Genomic DNA, 24813 nt, shown 5'->3' with positions numbered 1-24813 from the left:
CTCTGTGATTGTTACTGTGTGCTACTTTTTTAGCGGCAAGCGAATTAGGCCAGTGAGGCGTTGCTAATAGCAGGCAGAGGTTTGACACCAGAGAGAAAACAAGCAATCCTCCCTCCAAGATCGAAAACCTTTCGATCTCACGTCTGCGTTTGGGTTAAGATGCCATCGCTCAAGTTAATCTCTCATCACAACGTTTGTATTTTTATGAGAATAACTCAATCCTCTCTGTGGAGAGGTGTGGTTCGGAGCAGTCACGCAGTCTTCCTCCCCCGTAGAACGCATGTCTTCCCGAGCAAAGGGAGGATGACAGGGCGAACGAGGACGGAGTTAATAAGAGGAGGAGGGTTAGAAAAGGCGTGCTCTCGTTTTGATCTGGATAGGGAGCCAGAGTTGTGCGGTTCAAATGACAACAGGGGTTTGTTCTCGCTAGCGGTGCGAGAGATGATTGGCTCGCTCGGTTTGAGGATCTCGGCAATACAGATCATTCTTTTGTCGTTTCTGTCCCTTCTTGTCGGGCCCACAACAATGAGTGGATTATTACCGGCAGCCCATTAAAGAGGCTTAATGAGCTCGGAGACTCATTTAAAGCTGGAATTACCCACATCATCCTAGAGCAGCTCAACTGTGGATGAGACGGGAAAATATGACCATGAGAAGTGCACGCGCACGCACACACACACACACACATTACTCATACACACATACACGCACGCACACACACACACACGCACACGTGCACACACACAGATACACACACACACACACACATTAAGTCAACAGACATAAACCCACAAACGTGGCACTCATTAACGATCGGTGGAAGGCTAATACGTGCCTTGAGTGGAATGGTAAGGATGTATTCTTGGTTCACTGTTGACTCTGACAGAGTCAAATGTACACACTCTTAGTGGAGCAGAGCAAACAAAGTGGCACATTTGAATAGTTACAGAGCAGAGTGCCAGCTCCTTACTTTGTCGTTTGGTCTGATGATAGAGAACCAAGTAACACCCACACACAGTCACCCACACACATCCAATGCACACACACACACACACACACACACACACAAAAACACACACACACACACATCCAATGCACTGACACACACACACACACACTCACACAAACACACATCCTGATCCAATGCACGCAGGCATGTACAACGTACATGCATGTGTGTGTGTGTGTGTGTGTGTACGTACATTGTACGTACACACACACACACACACACACACACACACACACACACACACACACACACACACACACACACACACGCAGCCACGCACACAGCGCCAGCTCCTTACTTTGCTTTTGGTCTGATGCTAGAGATGCAAGTAACACACACATCCAATGCACACATGCAAGCATGGACACACACACAGACACACACACACACACTACCACACACAGACACACATGTGCAAAAAGGCGCTATCAGAGCCGCTAGTTGATAGGGGTTTCAGCGGCTTGGCTCTGCTCAGCTGATTTAATAAGGCAGATTCACAGGCTGCATCTGTGCTGGCTAAACAAAAGAGGAAAGCGAGAAGCAGCCTCTCCCAGATGAAGCACAATGCCCGCGAATCCCCTTACCCCAGCACATTCGTTTTGGAAAAAAAAAAGAAAAGAAGAGAAAATCTTTATTGTTAAATTTCAATGGAAGGAAAAAAGAAACTGGGTCAAAGTAGTTAGAGAGGCTGCGTCTAAGCCGCACGCCAGAGTTATCTGGCGTGGACGAGAGCGACAACCCCAGTAACCCTGGCAACAGCATGCGCTCCATCCCCACCTGTTGAACAGGTTGTTCCTGGACACCATCCGCAGGAAGCCGGTGGGATCTGTGACGGAGTTCAGCTTGTTGTTCAGCTCCTCAAACTGCTGGTCCAGCAAATCCCCCGCCTCGCTCTCCGTCTCACTGCTGGAGCATCCTCTGAATGGGGGAGGGGGGGGGGGGGGGGGAAGACAGACAGAGAGAGAGAGAGAGAGAGAGAGAGAGAGAGAGAGAGACAGGAAGGAAGGGATATAGAGGAAGAGGACATGAGGGATTGATACAAATGTGAAATGGGCTCTATGTTGATGTATGACTGCAAACACACACACACACACACACACACACACACACACACACACACACAGTGCACATCCTCTTGTCCCCCAATGTTACAGACACACACACATACACACACACACACACACACACACACACACACACTTCGCTGCATAATAAACAGCATAGTGTCCCCCTACAGATAGACACACATACACAGCTGTACTTTCTCCTGTACAGGGGCACCAAAGGGGGGGTGGGGAGTTGGGCCTGGTATCAGTCCTTCATTTCCACTCCGTATTCCACCCCCCCCCCCCCCCCCCCCCCCCTGCGCGGGCTTATCGCCTCCCCTCACTCCCTGTCAGTTCCCCGCTCCCACAGCCTTGTGCGCCATGGTAACTCCAGTCTGAACTCTCATCTGAACTTTTTCAAATACATCTTCCCAGTGTCTCTCTATCTGCCCCCCCCCCCCCCCCCCCCCAACTCCCCCCGGAGGCCAGTCTCTCTGTCCAACAGAGCTCCGCTAGATGGGGAAGGGAGAGAGATATAGAGAGAGAGAGAGAGAGAGAGAGAGAGAGAGAGAGAGAGAGAGAGAGAGAGAAAGAGCGAGGGAGGGGACTGTGCAGGCAATAGATCATGTAATTCGGGGACATAAGGATCTGTGGAACATCTAAAATCGCCTGAGGCCAAAGCGTCACATTCTCGCCTCCCTTGAATTTCGCTTCCATCATTAAAAAAATGTTTTGTGCTTGTGTAAGCCTCTCTCTCTCTCTCTCTCTCTCTCTCTCTCTTGCTCTCTCGCCGGCGTTTGTCACTTTCAACCAGCCCCTGATCACTGAGCCTATGTTGGCGTCTCCCTGCAGCTCTCTGTCTCCCCGTCCTCCCTGTGTGGTGGATGGGCGGGGCCACTAAGTGATGCCATATTGTGGTCATCCGGGCGCGGCCGTGCGTGCATTGCCTCCCATCGGAGCGGTAAATGAGCTGGTAATGGGGCGGGAGGGCCCGTCTGCTCTGGGGGGGGGGCACCACCAAGGCCCTATGGGGGGGGGGGGCTGTGGCCAGAGGCCCATCGTGACCCTTCTCCACATGGGGGGCTCCTAACCCACCAGAGCTCCCATCCTCTCGCTTTCAGACGCCCGCCCCACCCAGGCTGAGGCCACAGCAGGGGGTCAGCTCTTCAGTCAGCCTCCTCTGCCCAGGGGGTCCTTTCTCTGGGTCTCCCATCAGTTGCACTGCGGCAAACCTGCTCGCATTTATTTCTTTAGCTCCATTCACTGCACCACCAACCAAGAGCTTCTATTTAGAAGGTCAGGATCTATTGTGATAGTCCAGGCTCTCTCCACGGGGCTATTCTTCACCCTGTCCTTCTCTCCACCGTCGGGGAAGTAGGCTACAAGTAGCGCAGCGAATTCAAGATGGGAGAAAGTCAGATCCAACGATCACGGAATGCTGAGGATTGGAGTGGTTCCCTCTTAACATGCACACGTACACACACACTTACGCACACACGCGTACGCACACGTCAAACACACCCTCCGGCACGTTTATGAGTTATGACGTTGGGTACTGATGCCGGTTAACTCCACGGTGGGGACAGACGTGTGTGCGTGTGTGTGTTAGAGGCTGTGGCCGGTGGGCGTGTCTCACCTGCTGTAGTACGACTCCACGCCCAGGGCCTCACGCGCGCTGGCGATGTGCTGCTCCAATGAGGAGCCCAGGGCCACGCCCCCGGGTCCGCCCTCCTGGAACTCCGACCCGCCTTCCGTCAAGCCCTCTCCCAGGTACACCTCGTGGAACTTGAGGATCCCTGCGGAGACACACAGGGAGGGAGCGGGGGGGGGGGGGAAAGCGTGAGAGCCTGTCACTCCTCTGCCGATGGCGGAGAAGGATGAGGTGAGGAGGAAGAAGAAGAGGAGCTGGAACGGAACACCAAAATAAAACCATCCCCGCCAAAAAACCGACAGCAGAGTTTTGGGCCGCGTTTCATGTGGAAAACGGTAAGTTATGCAGCGCTGCGGCACTGCATCTGCCGAGCAAAATGAATTAAACAAATAGTCTTCAATAAAAGATAAGAGGGGGCTGTCGATGCCATCTGCTGCCCGCCGTGGGAGCTGAGATCTTCACACAGAAGCGCGAGGGGAGGGGCTCTGACAGCATGGTGGAACGGGGCCGCCTCACGCGCGCACGTGTTTACTCGCGATGCGATGCCGTTTCTGTAGTACAGTAAAATGTGCCTGCATAAATCACGGGCTGTTTACTACCATCCATGTGTGGGGGGGCGTGCCTGTGCACGTGTGCCTGTGCGCGTGTGCCTTTGCGTGTGTGCGTGTGTGCGTGCGCTTGCATGCATCTCAGTCTGCTGGTTCCACTAAAGAATGTCTTTGGGATTTTGGTTTCCTCTGCGTCGTGTGCACTGTGACCGAGATCTAAATGGGATCGCACAGGAACGCACACACAACCACACACACACACACACACACACACACACACACACATCAATGCATGCTTGCATTCATGTACACACACACACGCACGCACGCACGCACGCACGCACGCACGCACGCACGCACGCACGCACGCACGCACGCACGCACGCACGCACGCACGCACGCACGCACGCACGCACGCACGCACGCACGCACGCACGCACACTCACACGCATGCATCAATCCCTGGTCCTGATCTGTTTCTCTTCAGGCACCAGCTGGGTGCGGTGGAATGGGAGAGCCGCCGTGGCGATGATGGAGCTGGCGGGCTCCCTCTTTGCCGGGGGGCAGTGTGCTGCTCTTTGTAGAGCTCTCTGGCCCCTCAAGTCTCCACGCTTAATAACCATGTGACTTCTGCTGCTGCTGCTGCAGGGAACGGAGGGAGCGTCCCTCAGGCAACCAGGCTTCATCAACGATCAGGGCCCCAGGCGAGGGACATGGGTCATTCACTAGACCAATCACAGCCCTCTCTCTCCAGGTGACCTCTCTGCAGCCGTGGTGACACCGAAAAAACAGCGCCTTTCCTGTTTTCTCCGTTGTTCTCATTCTTATTTTCAAACTCTCAACACCTGCAGCGTCTTGTATCACAACGACGGAAGCGATGAGGAGACAGTGGACACGACGGTACGGTTAACAAGAGAGGAGGAAAGGGAGGAGGGAACAAAGACGGAATGGGATGGTTGTGATCGGGAAGGGAGGAGGGGAACCAGCGGGAGGCAGACAGAGAGTAAGTGTTTTCCTGGTTGCACGTGTGATGGCGTTTGCGATGCCGTTTGGCTCTGTCACTCTCAATGAGCAGGGCTTCCTGGCAGATGTCCTGGGAGAGAGAGAGGGAGGGAGATGGCGAGGCGGGGGACACAACCAGCGAGAGGCAGGTGACACTGCCACATGGTGTCAACTTTGCCATTCTTAACCCCGCGTTTAGACATAGGCCGCTGCCTCCGGCGAGATCTCACGGCCGCCTCCTACAGAAACGGAAGCTTAATTGGTTTCCCTTGCCTTCCACGGGGCCACAGAGACACGAAGACCCCCATGAGCTTCTCTGCTCAATCTCCTCTTTTTCCAAAACCCAAGACTTGAATTGGATTACACATTCAAGCATTATGTAACAGAAAGCACCGTCGCCACTGTGTATATAACGTTGCTTCCCATTTCCCTTGCATATGTGTGAGCACAACTCCGCGAGAAGCACGAGAGCGCACACACAGGTCATGGGTGACTGGGAGCAGCGGATTAGCGACATGCTACGCCCGCTACGCCCAGGGGCCGAGGGTCTGTCCTTTACCTGCTCCGGGGGCCAGCAGCCAGCTGTACAGGTAGCCGGCGGCCATGGAGAAGTAGAGCACCAGGGCGCGCTGGCTGTTGACCGTTTCCAGGATGTGCTCCACGGTCACGGGGGTGTACGGGTCCGAGTCCTGCTGGCCCGTCTGCCGCTCCACCAGCAGGTCAGCGAAGGCGCGCGTCCGCCCCCGCTCGGCCACCGCCAGAGCCTCGTCGTGGTGTCCTGAGGAGGGGGGGGAACGGGGGTGGGGTGGGGTCAGGCGTGATTAAACGATCACGGCGTGACGCCGGATGTGTACAAACATGTCAGATGCAGGAGTGCGAGGACATCTGGTGCTGAGGACACACGCGAGGGCTGATGAGGAATGACTAAGATTAACGTTTACATTTAGGGGATTCTGCTGAGGCTTTTGTCCAAAGAGACTTGCAACCGTTCATGCACACAGTCACACACCGACGGCGGAGTCGACCACGCGAGGCGACAGCCAGCTCGTCGGGAGCAGTCAGGGTGAGGCGTCTTGCCCAGGGACACCTCGACACACACACGCTAGGAGGAGCCGGGGATCGAACCAGCAACCTTCCGGGTACCAGCCCATCCACTCTTCCCCCTGAGCGACTGCCGCCCAAAGAGCCTTACTCCATTCGCCCACCGCAGACATGCGTCAAGTCAAGGAAGAAAACAACTAACAGATCGGGGAAAAACATTTGTGTGATCATACCCAGGCTGACGAGGACCCTCTGGAGCGCCTGGTAGCAGGATGTTTGCAGGTCAAACAGAGACAGCTTGTAGTCGGTGCTGTGCTGCGCCTCGTGCCGTATCGTCTCAAACAGGGCGGAGGCGCGGTAGAGCTGCGGACACACGACAGAGGCAGAGAGGGCCAGGAGTCAACACGGTGCTACACACGTCTCCGTAAACGACGTTTATCGGATCATGGCTGCTTTATTAAATACGTTAAAGGTAGCCCACTCATGATGTCATGTCCGCGACAGGACATGACATCATGAGTGGGCGTGTCCACCTAGATGTGTGCTCGATAGGTCAGTCTAGCAGCCTACCCAGTGGAGTGTAGCAAAAGTTGCCCATCTATCCGTCACACATCGAGGTGGACACGGCCACTTGTGATGTCATAAGGAGCATGAAATAAGATTTTCAAAACGGCCTGTAACGGCTAATCACACCCACACCTGGTGGCATGTCATGGGACCTTTAACGTACAGGCAGAGGTGTTGAGCAGGAGTTAAAGGCGCGCGTGAACCACTAGATGGTAGCATTCCGCCTCACGGTGCTGCGCTAGAGGCAGGCCTGTGGTTTGCTTCCGTCCTTCCCTGCTGTTTCTTATGCTGTCTCCCTTTCCCCCCAAAACGGAAATAGAGGGATAACAGCAGGATACTTCTGTCTCTCTCTCTATATATAATCTGTACATCTGCTATCTAACTATACCACTGATCGTGTGTGTGTGTGTGTGTGTGTGTGTGTGTGTGTATGTGTGTGTGTGTGTGTCTGGGCGTGTGTGTGCATGTGGCGCTGTGTGTTTGTGTTCATCCTCGGAATTGGCTCTGTGGAGGCAAAACGGAGGTGGGTGTGTTCAGACGAGGGCGATGGGAGGAGCATAGCGTGTCTGTGTCTCCGGGGGCCAATATGACTCCGAGTTCGGGGAGTGTTGACTCATGGGATTGGTCATTGACTATTGATGCTCTTTTGGACACAGTTTAAAATGTCTGGTACTGCTAGAGAACTGGTCTCCATGACGAGAGAACGAGGAGAGGGACGAAAAATCTCAGGAATGAGTGGAGGAGTGTGTGTGTGTGTGTGTGTGTGTTTGAAGAGGCGTGGGTGTGATTGTGTGTGTGTGCGCGCAGGTGTGTGTAAGAATAGGGACGCGTGTATGTGCTCCTGCAGGTGTGTGTGTGTGTGAGTGTGTGAGAGTGCGCTTAGGTGTGTGTGCGCGCCTGTGTGTGTGCATAGGTGTGTGTGTGTGAGCGTTTAATTCACATGGAAGGAATTCATTTCTACGCGGCCACTGGCTGCTCTGTGTGCACACAGATGTGCACAGATGTGCACAGATGTGCACTCAGAGCAGGTTTGAGTCGGCCAGCGCCGCGTCCGTCCCAAGGTCGCGCGTCCGTGTGTGTCAGAGGGGGCGGGTGAGAGGGGCCGGGGACCGCAGGGTCCTACACCGGCCCCTGAGCTGCTGAGGAGCTGCTGCTGCCCTAGCAGAGGGAGAGGAGGGAGACGGGGGGAGACGCGGGAGACGGGGGGCTCGGCGGGGGGCTCGGCGGGGGCTGATTGGGCAGATAGCTCGCTGGGAGCTGATTGCTACTCGGCTGCTACCGCCTTAATCTGGCGGACACACAGACATCCACTTTAAGAGTGAAACTAATTCCTCACATAACCCTCCCCCCCCTCCCTCCCACTCTCCCTCGCCCCCCACCCCCCCTGCCCAGACTAGCCGAGGATTGGGGGGGGGGGGGAGGGAGGAGGGGGCGGATGAAAGGAGCACGCAATCCCAAAAGTGCTGCATCCGCAACGACCCGGCAAGCTGCAACCACGTCTACAACCCCATCCACCCCCCCCACCAGCCCGATCTCCACCCCAACGGCTCGGGCCAGGCATTCAGATGAGCGTGTTCTCCGGCATTTCAATATCGCAGGCGCCGTGCGGCGAGCGAGAACCGCTTTCATCTCACTGCACGCAGAAGGGCTGGTTTCGCCCGACCGGAAAACGGCAGTTTAGAAACGGGGGGGGGGGGGGGAGGAAAGCTCGGATTGAGACGTAGATGAACCCGCGAGAATGATGTGGCGGAGGAAGACATCACCTGGGCGGACGTCACCGTGGCCCCGCAGACGATATCAGCCGTTGAAAACAAGGTTTAATCTGGTGTATTAATGTCTAAGTCGACATGAGCCGTGTCGACTTAGTCCTAACGTACGCTTCGGCTCCGCCTTGTCAGAGGGGCTGAGGGGGGAGACAGTGTTCTTTATATAGCCGGTCACCCCGTCGGTGTGTGTGTGTGTGTGTGTGTGTGTGTGCGTGTGCGTGTGTGTGAGTCACACAGGACACAGGATCAAAGCAAGAGTGCCGAGACCAAAAATTGGGTTTAAAATGTTGAGGAAGGCAGAAGATGAGGTCGGGTGCACTCGACTCTCAACGTAGAAGTATAGATTGCTTTATACATCCCGATTGTGTGTGTGTGTGTGTGTGTGTGTGTGTGAGTGTGTATGTGTGTGTGTGTGTGTGTCTGTGTGTGTGTGGGTGGGCGAGAGAAATGTGGGAAAACATGCGTGCAAGCCAGTACGTCGGCAGGCTTAAAGTGGGTCAGGATACTAGCAAGGTCATCGGTAGCAGCATAATGTCTCATGAATAATGATCTGATCTATACTCTAAGGACAACACTGTCCTTTCCCACGATGCACCCCGGGAGCGGCCGGCCGATGCGGAAAATGGTTAAGATATCGACAGGAGGGGGCGGACTGAGGGCGGGCGACGGAGGGGGGCTCACTGGGAACCGGCGAGGTGAACGATGTAATGATTGCAAAAATGTGATTATGTTAATTTGAAACATCTAGAGGAGAAAATATTATAATTAGCCTAGTCTGAAACATGTTTTTTTGCATGTAAAGATGAGGCACACAATCTCTTTGGTCTCGTCTTTACACCTGAGGTCAGACCGATGTGGATAATTAACAATCAAGGCTTGGTGTGTGGCTCGCCTGATGACGCAGGACGCAGGGAATCTGGGTCACGGTGCTGCAGCGCGTTACTTATACGCGTGTGCTCTGAAAACCAGCGCCGGGTGTATCACCACGGACCCGGTATCTGAAGGGTCACGATGGGTGCTTCAGCCCGCACCGCACACAGACGGCTGTCGCTGCCCAACGGAGTGAGTAACTGCTTCTGCTGTCGGGGCTACGGCAGCCTAACCCCACTTGGACCATGTAGTTGTTCGGCGCGTGTGCGCCCCACTTGACAGCCGGGTGGCGGGAGAGCGAGAGAGACAGAGTTGAGTGTAGCGTGAGATGGGCTCGGAGGAGGCTCTGGAGACACGGTGCACCCGGGCACGCAAAGCATCTCCAGTCATCTGTTGCGCGTCTGGGATGACAGCGGATACCTGCTCGACACACCCCACGGCACATTGCCGGCGGGATGCGCGCGTGTTCGAGGGGTGCAGCCTGCCCCCCCCCCCTCCCCCGTGTTGATTTATCTTTTTTATTCGTTTTTTTCCAGGTCACACCCTTACACAACCGTGGCACACACGTTTTGCAGCATCGCTTACGTTTTCAGTGCAAGCCAAACCCCTCCCTACCACAAGTAGGATGAAGAGCAAAGTAGAGCAGAGTCGACTCGACAAAACTAGAGTAGACCAAAATAGATGCGCGCGGAGTAGACGCAAATAGAATAGGAGGAGAGGAGATCGGAGGATAGGAGAGGCGATGAGGGGAGGGGAGAGGAAAGAGGGAAGCAGAGGAAAGGAGGAAAGGATAAGAGGAGCAAGAGAGAGAGGAGCAGAGGGAAGGCGACGAGAGGCGAGAAAAGGAGAGCAGAGGAGATGGAGAGAGAGCGGAGCAGAGGAGCAGAGAGGGGAGAGTAGGGGAGGGGAGCGGAGGAGAGGGGCGGAGAGGAGGGGAGGAAAGGAGAGGGGAAGAGAGGAGCAGAGAGGGGAGAGGAGGGGAGGGGAGGGGAGGAAAGGAGGGGAGGAGAGGAGCAGAGAGGGGAGAGGAGGCGGCACCTGATGTTGAGCCAGATCCAGGTTTCCACTGGCCCTGACCCAGAGTGACAACCCCCAACGGATAAGAGGGGAGAGGAGGGGAGGGGAGAGGAAGGGAGGAGAGGGGAGGAGAGGAGAGGAGGGGAGAGGAGAGGAGGGGAGGAGAGGAGGAGAGGAGGGTAGGAGGGGGGGAGAGGGTAGGAGGGGAGAGGAGAGGAGGGGAGGAGAGGAGGGGAGGGGGGGAGAGCATAGGAGGGGAGGAGAGGGGAGGAGAGGAGGGGCGAGGAGGGGGGGGAGGAGAGAAGAGAATATGAGGGGAGAGGAGAGGGAAGGGGAGACAAGTGTAGAGCAGTAGAGTATGAGATTAGAAGAGTGAGAGAGGAGAGCAAAGAGAAGACGACAAGAGTCCACAACATCAGATCAGAGGAGATGAAGAGAGAGCCGAGGATGGGAGCACTGAGAGGAAGAGAGGAGTTACCTGGTGCTGAGCCTCCTCCAGGTTCCCACTGGCCCAGAGTGACAGCCCCAGACGATGGCGGATCTTCGCCTCGTCCTCACGCCGGGCCAGCTGCTCCGCCAGCCTAAGGCCTGTCAGGGCGAGAGAGCACAGAAGTGGATGAGAACAAGCAGGGAACGAGAGAGAGAGAGAGAGAGAGAGAGAGAGAGAGAGAGAGAGAGAGAGAGAGAGAGAGTCACAGAGCGAGAGAGCGAGAGAAAGATTGATTTACAGAGAGAGAGAGAGAGAGCGAGAGAGAGAGAGCGAGAGAGAGAGAGAGGGGAAGAAAGAGACGCAAGCATAGCGTGGTGCTAATATTTTAACGGTAAACAGATCTGGCTGTCTGGCTTTAGTTGTAACACATTGCACACACACACACACACACACACACACACACACACACACACACACACACACACACACACAAAACACACACATACACTGAGAGGTTAAGAGGGCACTAATGTGACTGCTGAGCAATCAATGGCAAAGATCGACTGGCCGGGCAAACAGAAGCCCACTCCCGCTGCTCGTATCCACGGAGGTGAACTCACTAAGCAAACAGCCTGATAGAGCAGCCCGCAAATATTTGCACAAAAACACTCTCTTTTTTTGTTTGCAACTGTTCAGCACAATGCCTGGTGACACGTAGAAATGTGCAGTGGGACTTACTCCAGTTTGTTGTGGCAGCCAAGAGAGATTTGCATGTGTGCGCATTTGCATACTGTGTACCGGTGTTGGTGAACATGCAGTGAATGTGTTTGTTACGTTTTTTTTTCTGATATCTGTAGGAGGAGTGTGCGCGTGTGTGTGGGTGTGCTTGCCCGTGTGCGTGCGCGTTGTGCGTGCGCGTGTGTGTGGGGTGGTGCGGCGAATGTTTAGTGGCTGTTGCTGACTGTGTGTCAGATCACCTGGCGGGTGAGGGCTTGTTTTTCACTCCCGCTCCCCAAGGCGGTGAGGCGTGTGTCACATCTTTGCGTGTGTCCTCAGCTCCGCCTGCCGAACCGACGCTCGCCTCCGCCCAATTACTGAGATGAGAATGCCTCCGGATGCGGGAGAATGACGGGACCGGACAGGCGACCGCGCCCACACATCACCCCCCCGCAAGGTGGTAAAGACACAGCGAGCGGTCAAACCGGCCCCTGGTCGCACACAAACGGCCCCCTTTTACCCTGCAGGGGGCCACAATCTAGCCCCTCTACTCAAGTGCGCGCGCGCGTGTGTGTGTGTGTGTGTGTGTGTGTGTGTGTGTGTGTGTGTGAGACGTCTAAACTGTTTGGATTATTTTATTTAGTGGGGAGGGGGGTGTTGAGGGTTTAATCCAGGGCAGAGGGGAACTCTCTCGTGCCGGTTCACCTTTCGCTTTGCCGTCTGTGCCAAGAGGTCTGTGGCCGACCCAGATAAGACCGGAGCAGACCAGAACGGAGAGCGTGACCATCGCGGCGTGGGCCGGCGCCGTCCCGGGCCCTGCCGGGAGCGCGTGCGCGGCCGACTTGGGCCCCCCGCACGTGCTCACAGAGCCGGCGGCCTTTGAAGCCCGCTACAAACCGGCTCTTATCTGTCCCCACACCCACTCCCTCCCTCTCTCCCCCCCATTCCCTTCTTCCCTCCCTTTCTCTCTCATTTCCCCATCCTCCCTCCTCCTCCTTTCACATCTGTGCCGCAGCTCCTCTCTCTCTCTCTCCTCCTCCTCCTCCTCCTCCTCACTTCCGTCCCTTCATCTCTCCACCTTCTGGGTTCCATCTCTCGACCCCCACCCTCTAGCAGAACCCCTCCTCCACCACCATCAGCCCCACTACTTCCTCCGGCAGCAGCACCTCTCTCTCCCTCCTCTCTCCCTCCTCCCGTATCGTGTTCACGGGGACGCCGCCTGCTTAGGGCTCATTAGCCCCGGGAGCCGCGCTACAGGAAGCTGCTGCCAGCCCCCCCTGCCTCGCCAACCCCACCCTCCCGGCCCCCCGGCCTCCCAGCCTTCACTCAACGCGACTTCCACCGCGGTGTTTCATCTGCGGCCGCGCACACACGGCTACGCCGACACTCTCTCCGCCGGCTACGCTGACGCCTTCCTCTTGGCGGCGGCGGCGCGGAGCTGACAGCTCTCTGTGATCAGCGCTGAGCGCCCGACTTTCCTTTGTTCCTCCGGTTAACGACCCGCTAAAGCAAGTGACTGGTGCCACGCGCCGATGGAGAGAGTGTGTGTGTGGTGTAGCCCCACCCCCGGCCCCACCGCTCTCTGAGTCTACGTCATTCTCCTCCCACTCCATCCCGCGTGCTGTACGGTCTCCCGCGAGAGAGACCGTACAGGTCGGGGGGTACCAGGAGCTGGTTGTGACCGGCTGGGCCCGGAGGAGAGGCTAGACACACCCGCCGAGGAGACCACACACACACACACACACACACACACACACACACACACAGTGCTGAGGAGACGACACACACACACACACTGCTGGAGAGAGGTGACACACCACACACACACACACACACCTCTGAAGATTTGGCTACACACACACACCGCTGAAGAGAGACGACACACATACACTGCTGAAGAGACGACGTACACACACACACTGCTGGAGAGAGAGTACACTCACACACACACCGCTGAAGAGTGGCTACACACACACACACACACACACACACACACGCACACACTGCTGAAGAGAGGCGACACACACACACTGCTGAATAGAGACTACACACACATACACACACACCTCTGAATAGAGACTACACACACACACACACACCGCTGAATAGAGAATACACACAAACACACAACGCTGAAGAGCCCAACAGACACACGCTGATGAGCGGGACTACACACACACTGCTTTAGAGAGACTACACACACACACACACCGCTGAATAGAGACTACACACAAACACACAATGCTGAAGAGCACAACGGACACACACTGATGAGCGGGACTACACACACTGCTTTGAGAGACTACACACACACACACACACACACCGCTGAATAGAGACTACACACAAACACACAACGCTGAAGAGCACAACAGACACACACTGATGAGCGGGACTACACACACACTGCTTTAGAGAGACTACACACACACACACACACACACCACTGAATAGAGACTACACACAAACACACAACGCTGAAGAGCACAACAGACACACACTGATGAGCGGGACTACACACACACCCCAGAGAGTGCTTTAAAGGCTGCCTGACAGCTGGAGTCCACTGTCTCCACAGGTCCCTGGGCCTGCATGCACCCTGGGAAACCCACACACACACACACACACAAATATAAACATGCAAACACACACACACACACACACAAAACCACATGCACAGACAAGCCCATGATGCACAAGATGGATGCATTCGCAGAAGCAAACACATGACCAACTCGCACACACAGGTCCACACAACACACGCCTTACAAGCAAGGTCGACAAATACAAACTACCACGCTGCTATTGGGTGAACTCTGCGCCGTACGTTAACTCGGTTTTCACAGAGAAAATGTCCTTTTCCCGGCGCAGTATGAATCCCAATACTGGTACTACAAGGGCAGGCACACATCTGTTTACTTACCATGGTCATTATCCTTGAGCATGATAATGAGGTGAGGTAGCCAGCTCTCTGAGGCATGCTGATGTATGACTATTCTTTAGAGGAACAACAACTACCCAATTCTGTTGTTTGTCTGCGACAAAACACGCACGTGTCAAACAAGAACTACACTTTCCCCAATTGTTTTCCAGCGAGCTGTTTTCCCCCCGATGTGTCGGTGCCTTGCCCGAGGGCATGTCAGCTAGCGGTGTTAGGACAGGGGAGACCTTGCTCCTCGAGTGCCCTCCCCACACCTACATACTTCCAGCCGGTTTGGGTGAGTTGAGCTGCAAACAGTTCTGTCACCACCAGTACAACAGCTCTCCTTCCAACTACCCCTGCCGCTGGTAAACGAAAACCTCACAAACTCACAGCCTCAGCCACAAACCAACCAACGCTTCGGCGGTTAAAGAGACAGCGCCAATAAAGGAAACTAAAACATCGGGACGTTTTGCACGTCACTATTGTCCTCTTGAAGTTAACACCAGTAGTAAGACTTATCGCCTTTATCCTTGTTGGTAATTGTCACAATCAATTTGTAGCATCTAAATAGAAAGTGGCATGTAAATGAGCTAACACAGTCCTTGATTAGCATCATAGTTAGGTGTGGTTGAGTGATAAACTGCTCTATAAGGTTAAAGGCAAGGCAAGGCAATGGGCCGCGTTTCAGCCATCCATGCGTAAAAACAGCGCATTGATTAAATGACACATGCAGCGGTTATCAGGACAAAGCTGCCTTTCCCTGCCAAACGTCTGGCCTTTAGTGTAGCGATGACCTTTAGCTATCTTTTTAATTTAACATCAGCAAACAAATAGAGAATAATACATATAACAGCGAGGCACGTGTATAAATCGGTACCTTGGTTCGAAGTCTGAATTGTGACAAAACACAACGCATTACAGAACACCGCGTCTGCAAGCAGCCCTTCGCCGACGCGGACAAAAGCACATCTCAGGGGTGAAAGTCATCACTTTCAGGCGCTCGCGAGGAAAACTGCATCCTTGGGTCTCTTTCCAATTAATCTTTTTCAGGAAAATAAATAAAGAAATAAACAAGCTGTGGTGCCATAAAGATGAAGAACGAAAAAGGGATAAATAAAAGGGGCAGCGGTATGGAGAGGAGAGAAGAAAGAGCAGAGGGAGGAGGAGAAAACACACCGTGCCAACTTTTAGGCCTGGGTAGGTTGGCCAGAAATAATTGGCTGTCAAGGATGGTGAAGGCGCTGGTGTCTTTTTTTTTTTTCTTTTTTCTCTCTCTCTCTCTCTCTCTCTCTCTCTCTCCAAGCTGCGGCAAAGGAACAATACAAGGACAGTGCAGGGGACAACAGGAGGACAGGCTGGAGATAGAGTGGCCTGTCACCTCTGCTTCCATTCAAGCTCAACGAGGAGCGGGTGTGTGTGGGTCACCCCCGTGCCCGGTGAACTCTAATAAAGCAGATGGAAGACAGATAGGGGGGGCAGCGCCTTCCTGTTTCCCCATTCACACGCACACCCCGAAAAACACGCACGCACACGGGGACACACACCCGGGCGAGATAACCAACGCTGGGACCAGCTTGCACAGCAGGATAGTCTAGAAGAGTAAGGCTACGGGGGCGATAGGTTCCGGGTTCAACGCCAGATCTCCGCAGCCCAACCACAGGTCTCCTCGATCAAGACGCACGATCCCTATCAGCACCCTAATGGACTCCACCGGTATAAACCGTTCACGCTTCGTAGAAAAGCGTTCCTCGGATAGCAATGTTTTGAAAGCGAGGTGGACGGTTGCTAAGAACTACTGATGGTCAGGGGGAGGCGGGAACCGAAAGGGGGCGGGGACAACCACCTGTCACTCAACCTTATCATTGGCTCTCGTCCTCCCCCCCCCCGACCCCCTGTTTCGTCGGTGGCGTTGGGTTCCGGAGGAGGGCTGAGCCCGAGGTGTTTATTGTGCCGTGAGCGGTGTGAGGGGACAACGGAGCGTGAGAGGGTGAGAGAGGCAGCCGGCCGCCGTGTGAAGAGATCCCTTTGACAGCCGCCGCACCGTGGAGTGGAGGCAGAGGTGTGAGGCGCGGCGAGGGAGCACTCAGTCCCTTGCATTCTGATTTAGCCCTGGCTGAATCACAATGCACACAAAGACACACACACACAGGGACACGTTTACTCACACACACACACACACACACACACACATAAACACACGCCTGCATAACCAGCATGCAAAGCAGCCCTCACATACAACGAGCACATACGGCGCGTGTCCTCGCGTGCGCGCCGCACCAAGGGACACGGGAACACACCCGCCACGCCCGATAAAGACATGCAGAGGCTGAGCCGCAAATTGCCAACAAAATTTGGTATTCATGGATTCACAAAGTGAGCCTATCGACTCAAGATAACAAAGACAGCATGTCCTGCTGCTCGTCTCACACACACACACACTCACTCACACCTCACCTCAAACACGACACTCACCCACACACCTCACCTACGCACACGACACACACCCACACACCTCACCTACGCACACGACACACACCCACACACCTCACCTACGCACACGACACCCACCCACACACCTCACCTACGCACACGACACTCACCCACACACCTCACCTACACACACGACACTCACCCACACACCTCACCTACGCACACGACACTCACCCACACACCTCACCTACGCACACGACACACACCCACACACCTCACCTACGCACACGACACTCACCCACACACCTCACCTACGCACACGACACTCACCCACAGACCTCACCCAACCGCGTGCGCCACCGCCTCTTACCTTCCTGCAGGTACATGACGGCCTGCGAGTAGTTCTGCAGCGCGTGGTGCGTCCTCCCCAGGCTGCCGTAGGCCAGCGTCTTGGCCGCCAGGTCGTTGGTCTGCGCCGCCACGCTCAGGTGCTGCTCCTGGAACACCACCGCCCGCTCGTAGTTGCCCAGCGACTCGTAGGTGAGGCCCAGGTTGCCGTAGGCGCGCCCCTGCCGGGCGGGGTTGCCCGTCTCCTCGGCGATCTCCAGGTCGCTCTGGTGGCAGCGCAGCGCCGTCTCGTACTCGCCCATGGACTGGTACACGGTGCCCAGGCCGCAGCTGGCGTCTCCCTCCAGCGCGCGGTCCTGGGTGTCGCGGGCGATGGCCAGCTGGCGCTCCAGGCAGGAGATGGCCTGCTCGTAGTTGCCCAGCTGGCTGTGCAGGGCGCCCAGCTCGCCGTACGCCTGCGCCTTGCCGCCGCACTCGCCCAGCTCGTGGGCCACCACCAGGCGCTTCTCGAAGCACACCAGCGACTGCTGCAGGTTCCCCATGGCCCTGTTGGGGGGGGGGGGGGGGGAGAGAGGGGAGAGAGGGGAGAGGGACACACACTATGGGTGAGGCGGAGGCTAATCTCACAAATCAGGCTTTAGACTCTAGACAAGTTCAAATCGGGGTGAACTGGGCGTGTAACTTTCTTTCACTATCGTCCATTTGTTTCGGCCAAACATGGCTGTTCAAAGCAAACGCAACCTCAGCCAGGACTAGTACACTGTAAGAATTCTGTTAATGTTATTTGAAACAGAAATATACATTAAATTCCCCTTTGAAAGCTTTACCCACTCGAGCAAATGAGTTTATCTTCGGTCCGGTATCTTCCGAAACGACGCATGAAAGTAACGAAACAAGGCGCAATACCGCCCCCCCGCAGTTTTTGGTTTCCAGCCCAGGCTCATTGCAGCCTCCCCTTCAGCAGTCCTGCTACAGCGCTGAAGGACTGCTGTCTGTCTGAACAGGGTGAAGGAGACGCCGCTGTACCGGTGGGTTGGGTTTACAGCAGATTACAAAGTGACACATTACAACGACGAAGGCCTCGCTGGAGACCGACCTTTTGTCACCTGCATTTGCCGCTTAAATCGTGCACACAAACAGAGCTGGCATTGAGATATCTGACTGTCTGCACCCTGCGCTCAATGAACTTTCAATTTCATCTGTTACCGAGATAACACCGCGTTCTGTATTTCCCCTTATCTAATCCGCTGCATGACAGCATGGCATTATTAGAGGAGAGCCCATATCGCTGGAACAGTGTTGGAGCAAAAGCCTTAAGTGTGCCAAAGACACATTCAGATGCCATGAGCACAGAGATGCTGCAGTGCACAGGTTTTCACGTTTGTGAATTTGTGAAATATGGATCAATCATAAACATGTTTTTACAACCATGCCATTGTGTTTGTTTGTCTGTGTGTGTGTGCGTGCCTGCAGGCATGAATGTGTTTGTGAGTGTGCATGTACGTGTATGTATGTGTGTGCGCCTACGGGCATGCGGATGTGCGTGCGTGCGTGCGTGTGTGTGTGTAAGACACTAACGAATGAAATGAGCCGGGGATATTGTACAAACCCGGCCTCCGGCTTGGAGCCACGCGCTACACTTCTAACACATTACTTTTGCCCTAGATAGGTCATCCGTCAGAAAAGCGGCGTCCCTCCCCATTTGTGCAAAACATGATTGAGGGCTGTATCCCTCGCATCACCGGGATCACTGTGCCGACGCCGTAGCCAATAACTCGGCAACACTCCCCACGTAGGACTCGACACCGGGTATTCACCGCGAGCCTTGAGCATTTAGACTGACGTCTGGGTCTTAATTAACGCGGGGTAATAACGTGCGATGCCTGACGAGGATCTCCGGAGGAGGAAGAGGAGCGGCGTTCGGCTACGATGCCTGTCGCTCCCCTCTGAGCTTATTGGCTGCCTCAACCGTCGTGCTCCTGATTGCCTCGGTGGCATGATGAGGCTGTACAATGAGGAGGGAAATCATCCCCGAAAACGAGGATTTCTGCCACTGGGCGCGTTGCCTTTGTTACCGCGCCGATCCTCCCAGGATGTTATCAGGCCGGTGGGATATACACGAGGTGGGGGGTTGGAGGCAATGGAAGAAAACGCCGGAAAAAGAGACAAAATGGAAAAGGTCGTTTCGAATTAACCCCACCCCCGCACACCGCCTCCACCCCTCCCCCCCTCCCACTGTTTCAGACGTGACTGCGCCAAAGCCTCTTTGCATACAGATCAGGCCTGGGCGTGCGCACAGCGGCAGGAGATAGCTGGTGGCAGGATTGCATTCAGGCTCCTCGCACACCGATTGTAAAGGAGCGTGTAAACTACGGTGGTCTGCAAACGCTAGCTCAGGGAAGATAAAGAATGAACAAAACCGTCGCTGAGGAGGAGGGAAGATTATGCACGTGAGGATTACTGTGATCATCACGCACACCAAGTCAATACAGTTATCTCTTCCAGCAACAACCGGTGGAACTTGACACTACTTGTAGAGAAACCCTTGCCAATGCACTTTTTCTTTTTCGAGTGCCTCCACCCGAGGGTAAACCCCCTGCTCACCTGTGTCCGTTGCCCAGCCCCCGGTACGCCTTCTCCTGGTCCTGCATGCGGTTCAGGCTCTGGGCCACTGACAGGTACTGGTCGTAGTACTTGATGGCCTCCTCGAAGTCGCCCAGGGCCTCGTAGCAGTCGCCCAGGTTCCCGTAGGCCCGGCCCCGGTCCAGCATGGCCTCGTTGCCGCTGAGCTGCTGCAGCGTGGCCAGCTGCTGCTCCAGGTAGCCGATGGCCTCCTCCATCACGCCCACGTTCATTTTGGTGATGCCCATGTTGCCGTAGACCTGCGCCTCCACCGCCGGGTCCTTCAGCCGGCGGCCCAGCTCCAGCTGCTCCTCGTAGCTCTTGAAGGCGATGGCGTACTTCCCCAGCGCCATGTAGACGGCGGCCAGGTGGCCGTGGGCCTTGCACTCCCCGGGAAGGTCGCCCAGCTCCTGGTACACTTCCAGCTCCTGGGTGTGGTAGCCCAGGGCCTTGTCGTACTTGTGCACCAGCCGGTAGGTTGCGCCCAGTGCGGCGTAGGCGCACGCCTCCATCCGGCGGTCCTTCACCTGAAAGCCACGGGTCATGGCGGAGAACGGAGATACAAATGGTAAATGGACTGCATTTATGCAGCGCTTTTCCAACCGGTGGCCGCTCAAAGCGCTTTACAATACTGCCTAACATTCACCCATTCATGCACACATTCACACACTGAAGGCGACGGAGTCAACCATGCAAGGCCACAGCCACCTAATCAGGAACAGTCAGGGTGGGGTGCCTTGCATAGGGACACCTAGACATTCAAGGAGGAGCCGGGGATCGAACTAGCCACCTTCCGGTTACCGGCCAACCCGCTGTACCTCCCGAGCCACATGCCGCCCAGGTGTCGTCACAGAGATCAGGTGGCGAAAGGTCCAGTTAGCAATCATTGGGTCTAACGTTCATACAAATATGTGTAGTGAAAATGTAGTCCAAAATCTGAATACAATGGATACCGCTGCATCATGTTTTGGGCCAAAAAACATTTGTACAAAAGGAAAGACATTTGTGAATTGTAATGCTGAGCAGGTAAAAACAAAGTGTGTGACTGTACCTGGTGAGCTAAGGCCAGCTGCTGCTCGTAGAACTGAATGGCTCCGGTCACATCCTTCTTGCACACAAAAATGTCCCCCAGGTTCCCCAGGGCTCTGAAGCGGGCCTGTGCATTGTTCAGCGACTGGGCCAGAGATAGCAGGTACTTCTGACACTCCTCCGCCTTGGCAAAGTCCCCCAGGGCCTTGAACGCCAGCCCCAGGTTACAGTACGCCTTGGCCTGGCTCAGTTTGTCATGGAGGTCCTTGGCCAGAGCCAGGTCTTGCTCATAGTACTTCACCGCGTCCTGGTAGCTGCCCAGGCAGTAGTGGGCGTACCCCAGGTTGTGGCAGACCTTCCCCTCGCTCTCCATGTCCTGCAGGTCCGGGGACAGCCGCAGGTACTGCTCGTAGTAGGGCACGGCCTGGGGGAACTCCCCGCGGGAGCAGTGGAAGTTCCCCAGGTTCCCCAGGGCGCGGGCTTCGCTCTGGACGTCCCTGAGCTCGCGGGCGATGTTGAGGTGGTTCTGGTAGTGCTGCAGGGCGCGGTCGTGGGCCCCCAGCGCCTGGTAGGCCACGGCCAGGTTGCCGTGCGTGGAGGCCTGGGACGCCCGGTCGTTGACCTCCATGGAGATCTGCAGCTCCTGCCGGTGGTAGCGCACGGCCTGGTCGAAGGCCCCCAGCGCGTTGTAGGCGTTGCCCATGTTGCCGTAGGCCCGGCCCTGGGCGGCGTAGTCGTTGAGCTCCTGCACGATGGCCAGGTGGGTCTTGTGGAGCTTTAGGGCCGTCTCGTAGTCGCCCTTCATCTGGTGGATGATGCCTGTTGAGGGGAACCGGGGCGGGGGGAAGAGAGAGGAGCGCTGGAAGTTAACCAGCCGTTCAAAGGGGGGGGGGGGGGAAATTTGCAGTCGCGCTAAATTCTTAAGTGCCTCGTCAGCCCTTTTGGTTGTACAAAGCGAGACGCCAGGATGGTTTAAAAAATGCTCTCCCTGAGCCATCTGTTCTCCGCTCACGCTGCTCACCCCTCTCACAAAGAAGAGACGCCACCGTTACAGTGTGGCACAATAAACACAGTCGTAATAACCACAAAATGGAATCATTAAGGTTGTCTAAGCTGTCCTTGAAGACTGTGTCTTAAAAGGGATTTTACCAAAACTAACAACTCTTCCATCGGGAGGAAAGCGGTAATGAAGAAGGAGGAAAAGATACAGGGGGGAGGGGTGAAAGAGGGAGGTAGAGAAGGGAGGGGAGGCAGGGGGGAAATAGGAGAGATCAGAACGTGGCGGCCGAGAGCTTAGTAAACAAAACGAGATAAGCTTGAAGAAACAACGAGTAATGGAAAACCCTGATAAAGTGTATTACGCCTGATAGAATACATTAAACCAAAGCAGACTGGCTAAATGAGTCACGCACATGTGTGTGCTTATGTGTGTGTGTGTGTGTGTGTGTGTGTGTGTGTGTGTGTGTGTGTGTGTGTGCGCACGCACTGCATGCCTAGAGTTACTGAACAATACATGCTTACAAAGAGTGTCTGATCAAAGCCCATTTATCTCTCTGATAGGCAGCAGTCATCTGTAGGTCCTCCAATAACACTAACACCATCAACGGTGGAGACTATTAAGTAGCCTAGCAGAGTGGAGGAGGTGTGTGTGTGTGTGTGGGGGGGGGGGGTTGAAGAGAGGTTCTGGAGGAGAGAGGAGAGCCGCAGGGCTAATGACCATCCACCACTGCAGAGAGCATTGCTGAGGACTACCGCGCAGCTCCGCAGCCATTCATCTGCCACGCATCCCCCCTCTGACAGCACGCAGGATGGGCCCACGGCCATGGGGGGGGTGGGGGGTGTATAGATCGAAGAGAGGCAGGGCGGCTGGGTGGGAACCAGGAGCGGATGGGGGGGGCGGGGGTGGAAGGCTCTGCGGCTTGCGGTGAGAAAGGGGACGGTGCCGCGAGGATTAACTGCCGACATGTTGTGCGTTTCCCCCCCATTTGTTCCCGGGAACCTAGAGGACGAGGCGGGCGGCGGGACTCGGGCCGGGGGTAGAGCCGTGAATTTAAAACACCGCAGAGCGCCGACGGGAGAGACACGGCGTGCTCTGTTATGATATCTGCGGACCACCGGTCTGCACGTGGGGCTGTACGCATTATAAATATTAACTGACATTTAGAACTATCCGGAGGAGCCCGGGTCCCGTGGCTGTGAAATGAGCTTCATAGTGAGGGTTGAGCTGAAGTGTGTATGAAGTGTAGTCTCGAGAGGAGGGCAGAAAAAGAAATCTATTTGAAACAAACGCAACGCTGCCATTGGTCGCCTGCAGTGAAAAACACACGCGCTGTTTTCCCAACAGATCCACTCGCAGACAGATTGGATTTTTTCTCTGTAGATACATCTACACACATCAACTGCCTGCTTAATTCAGGCCCTGCCGCGGCGTGCGGTAAAACGCCACTCGCAAATCAGATATGACTCGCGATTCTGTTTGCTCCTGTTGTCAGGTTAAAAGTGCTACAACCCAGACTGACCCCGCTAATCATTAGGTCGCCGCCCCGATCTCATCAGTATGCGGGGCCACACCGCGCGGCTCAATACGGCAGACAGCCTCAATGGATACCAGAGCACTTAGACTCCCCCGCCACACTGAAGAGCCCTGTGTTCACACACGCTACATTCAGACCGCTCGTCTCGGGAGGGAAACACGGTGTCCTTCGACGTTTTTCTCTTCACCGCCAAAAGAAATAATGTCAAATGTCTGTCTACAGGCTTGGAGGGGGGGTGTAGCCCCTCGGCGTGTTAGCATTCACAGCAGGGAGGCGCGTCGGTCGGACCACAGCTGACGTCGACTACACCGAAGACGCTCCCAAGGTTACCGCGGCGGTGTTAGCTGTAACCTTAGTGCGGAGGCTGAGCTCTCAGAGGGTGTAATGCCTGCTGATGTATCACCAGCAGACGCCCTCCCTGCTGGAGGCTAAGAACAGAGCGGGAGACCGTGCCGGGGTTCTCGACGGAGGACTAGCGAGAGCGTAGCTCAGTGCTAGCTTCAATCCTTGCGCGCACACACCCAAGTTTACTCTGAGCTTTAGCCTATGGCGGGGCCTCGTCTCCCACCCCCATCACTCCCTCCACCGTCTTCCATTTTCTAAGAGGCTTATGGAGTCATCAGGGAATTGAATCCGGACTGATGGTGAATAAAATCGCATGCTACAACCCGGTAATAGCCGCCGGTGCGCGTAAGATGGGAATTAGAGGAGGTATGAGCGGAGGTGGAACCTATAGAGTGATGTCTAATTTAAAACGTCCCCCGCTACGCTTTGGTAATGGCCTGCGTTTTGGTCTTCGTTAAAGTAACCTATATGAATTTTACACACATGTGCACACGCAGCGTTGAGGCACTCGGGTTTGATGCATGAGAGAGAGCATCTTTTATTTCTGCTGCTGCTGCGGTTGGGAGAAAATGGGTCTGCAGATGAAAGCTACAACAGCCCATACAATACTGTGAAACAAATATTCCGTCTCTCTCTATCCCTCCCAGACTCGTACACATGCACGCACATGCACAAACGTGCACGCACACAGACACAGGCAGGCACGTATCCCGACTCTCCCCGCCCATATCCAAACACATTAAAAGTGTGGCATTGTGTTGTCACTTTGCATTATGCAGGGCGTCGGGCTCAGAGAGCTCCTCTGCTGCACTGATGACTTTGAGGGATGTCGCGGCGCCTGGAGAAAAGACTGTGTCATCCCCCCCAGAAGCCGTGGAGGGCCAGAAGAAGCCACAGCCTGCAGCACTCAAAGCCCAA

At 55.3% G+C, this 24813-nt stretch overlaps 1 protein-coding gene across 2 annotated transcripts in view; it reads right to left on the bottom strand.

The window, feature by feature from the left end:
- The window catches only part of LOC307081288 (tetratricopeptide repeat protein 28-like), a gene marked incomplete at its 5' end in the record, with an annotated part of 178628 nt that overhangs the window by 10146 nt on the left and 143669 nt on the right, over positions 1–24813 (bottom strand). For both annotated transcript variants that reach the window (XM_079744400.1, XM_079744401.1), the window contains 8 exons: positions 1787–1927; positions 3692–3851; positions 5816–6034; positions 6531–6660; positions 10996–11105; positions 17388–17911; positions 19970–20514; positions 21039–21835. In XM_079744400.1, coding sequence (XP_079600526.1) covers positions 1787–1927; positions 3692–3851; positions 5816–6034; positions 6531–6660; positions 10996–11105; positions 17388–17911; positions 19970–20514; positions 21039–21835 — 2626 coding nt within the window. The remainder of the gene's footprint in view (positions 1–1786; positions 1928–3691; positions 3852–5815; positions 6035–6530; positions 6661–10995; positions 11106–17387; positions 17912–19969; positions 20515–21038; positions 21836–24813) is intronic.

This window comes from Pollachius pollachius (genome assembly GCF_949987615.1).
Source record: "Pollachius pollachius genome assembly, chromosome: 1".
Lineage (NCBI taxonomy): Eukaryota > Metazoa > Chordata > Actinopteri > Gadiformes > Gadidae > Pollachius > Pollachius pollachius.
This window is presented reverse-complemented; position numbering and strand designations above follow the sequence as displayed.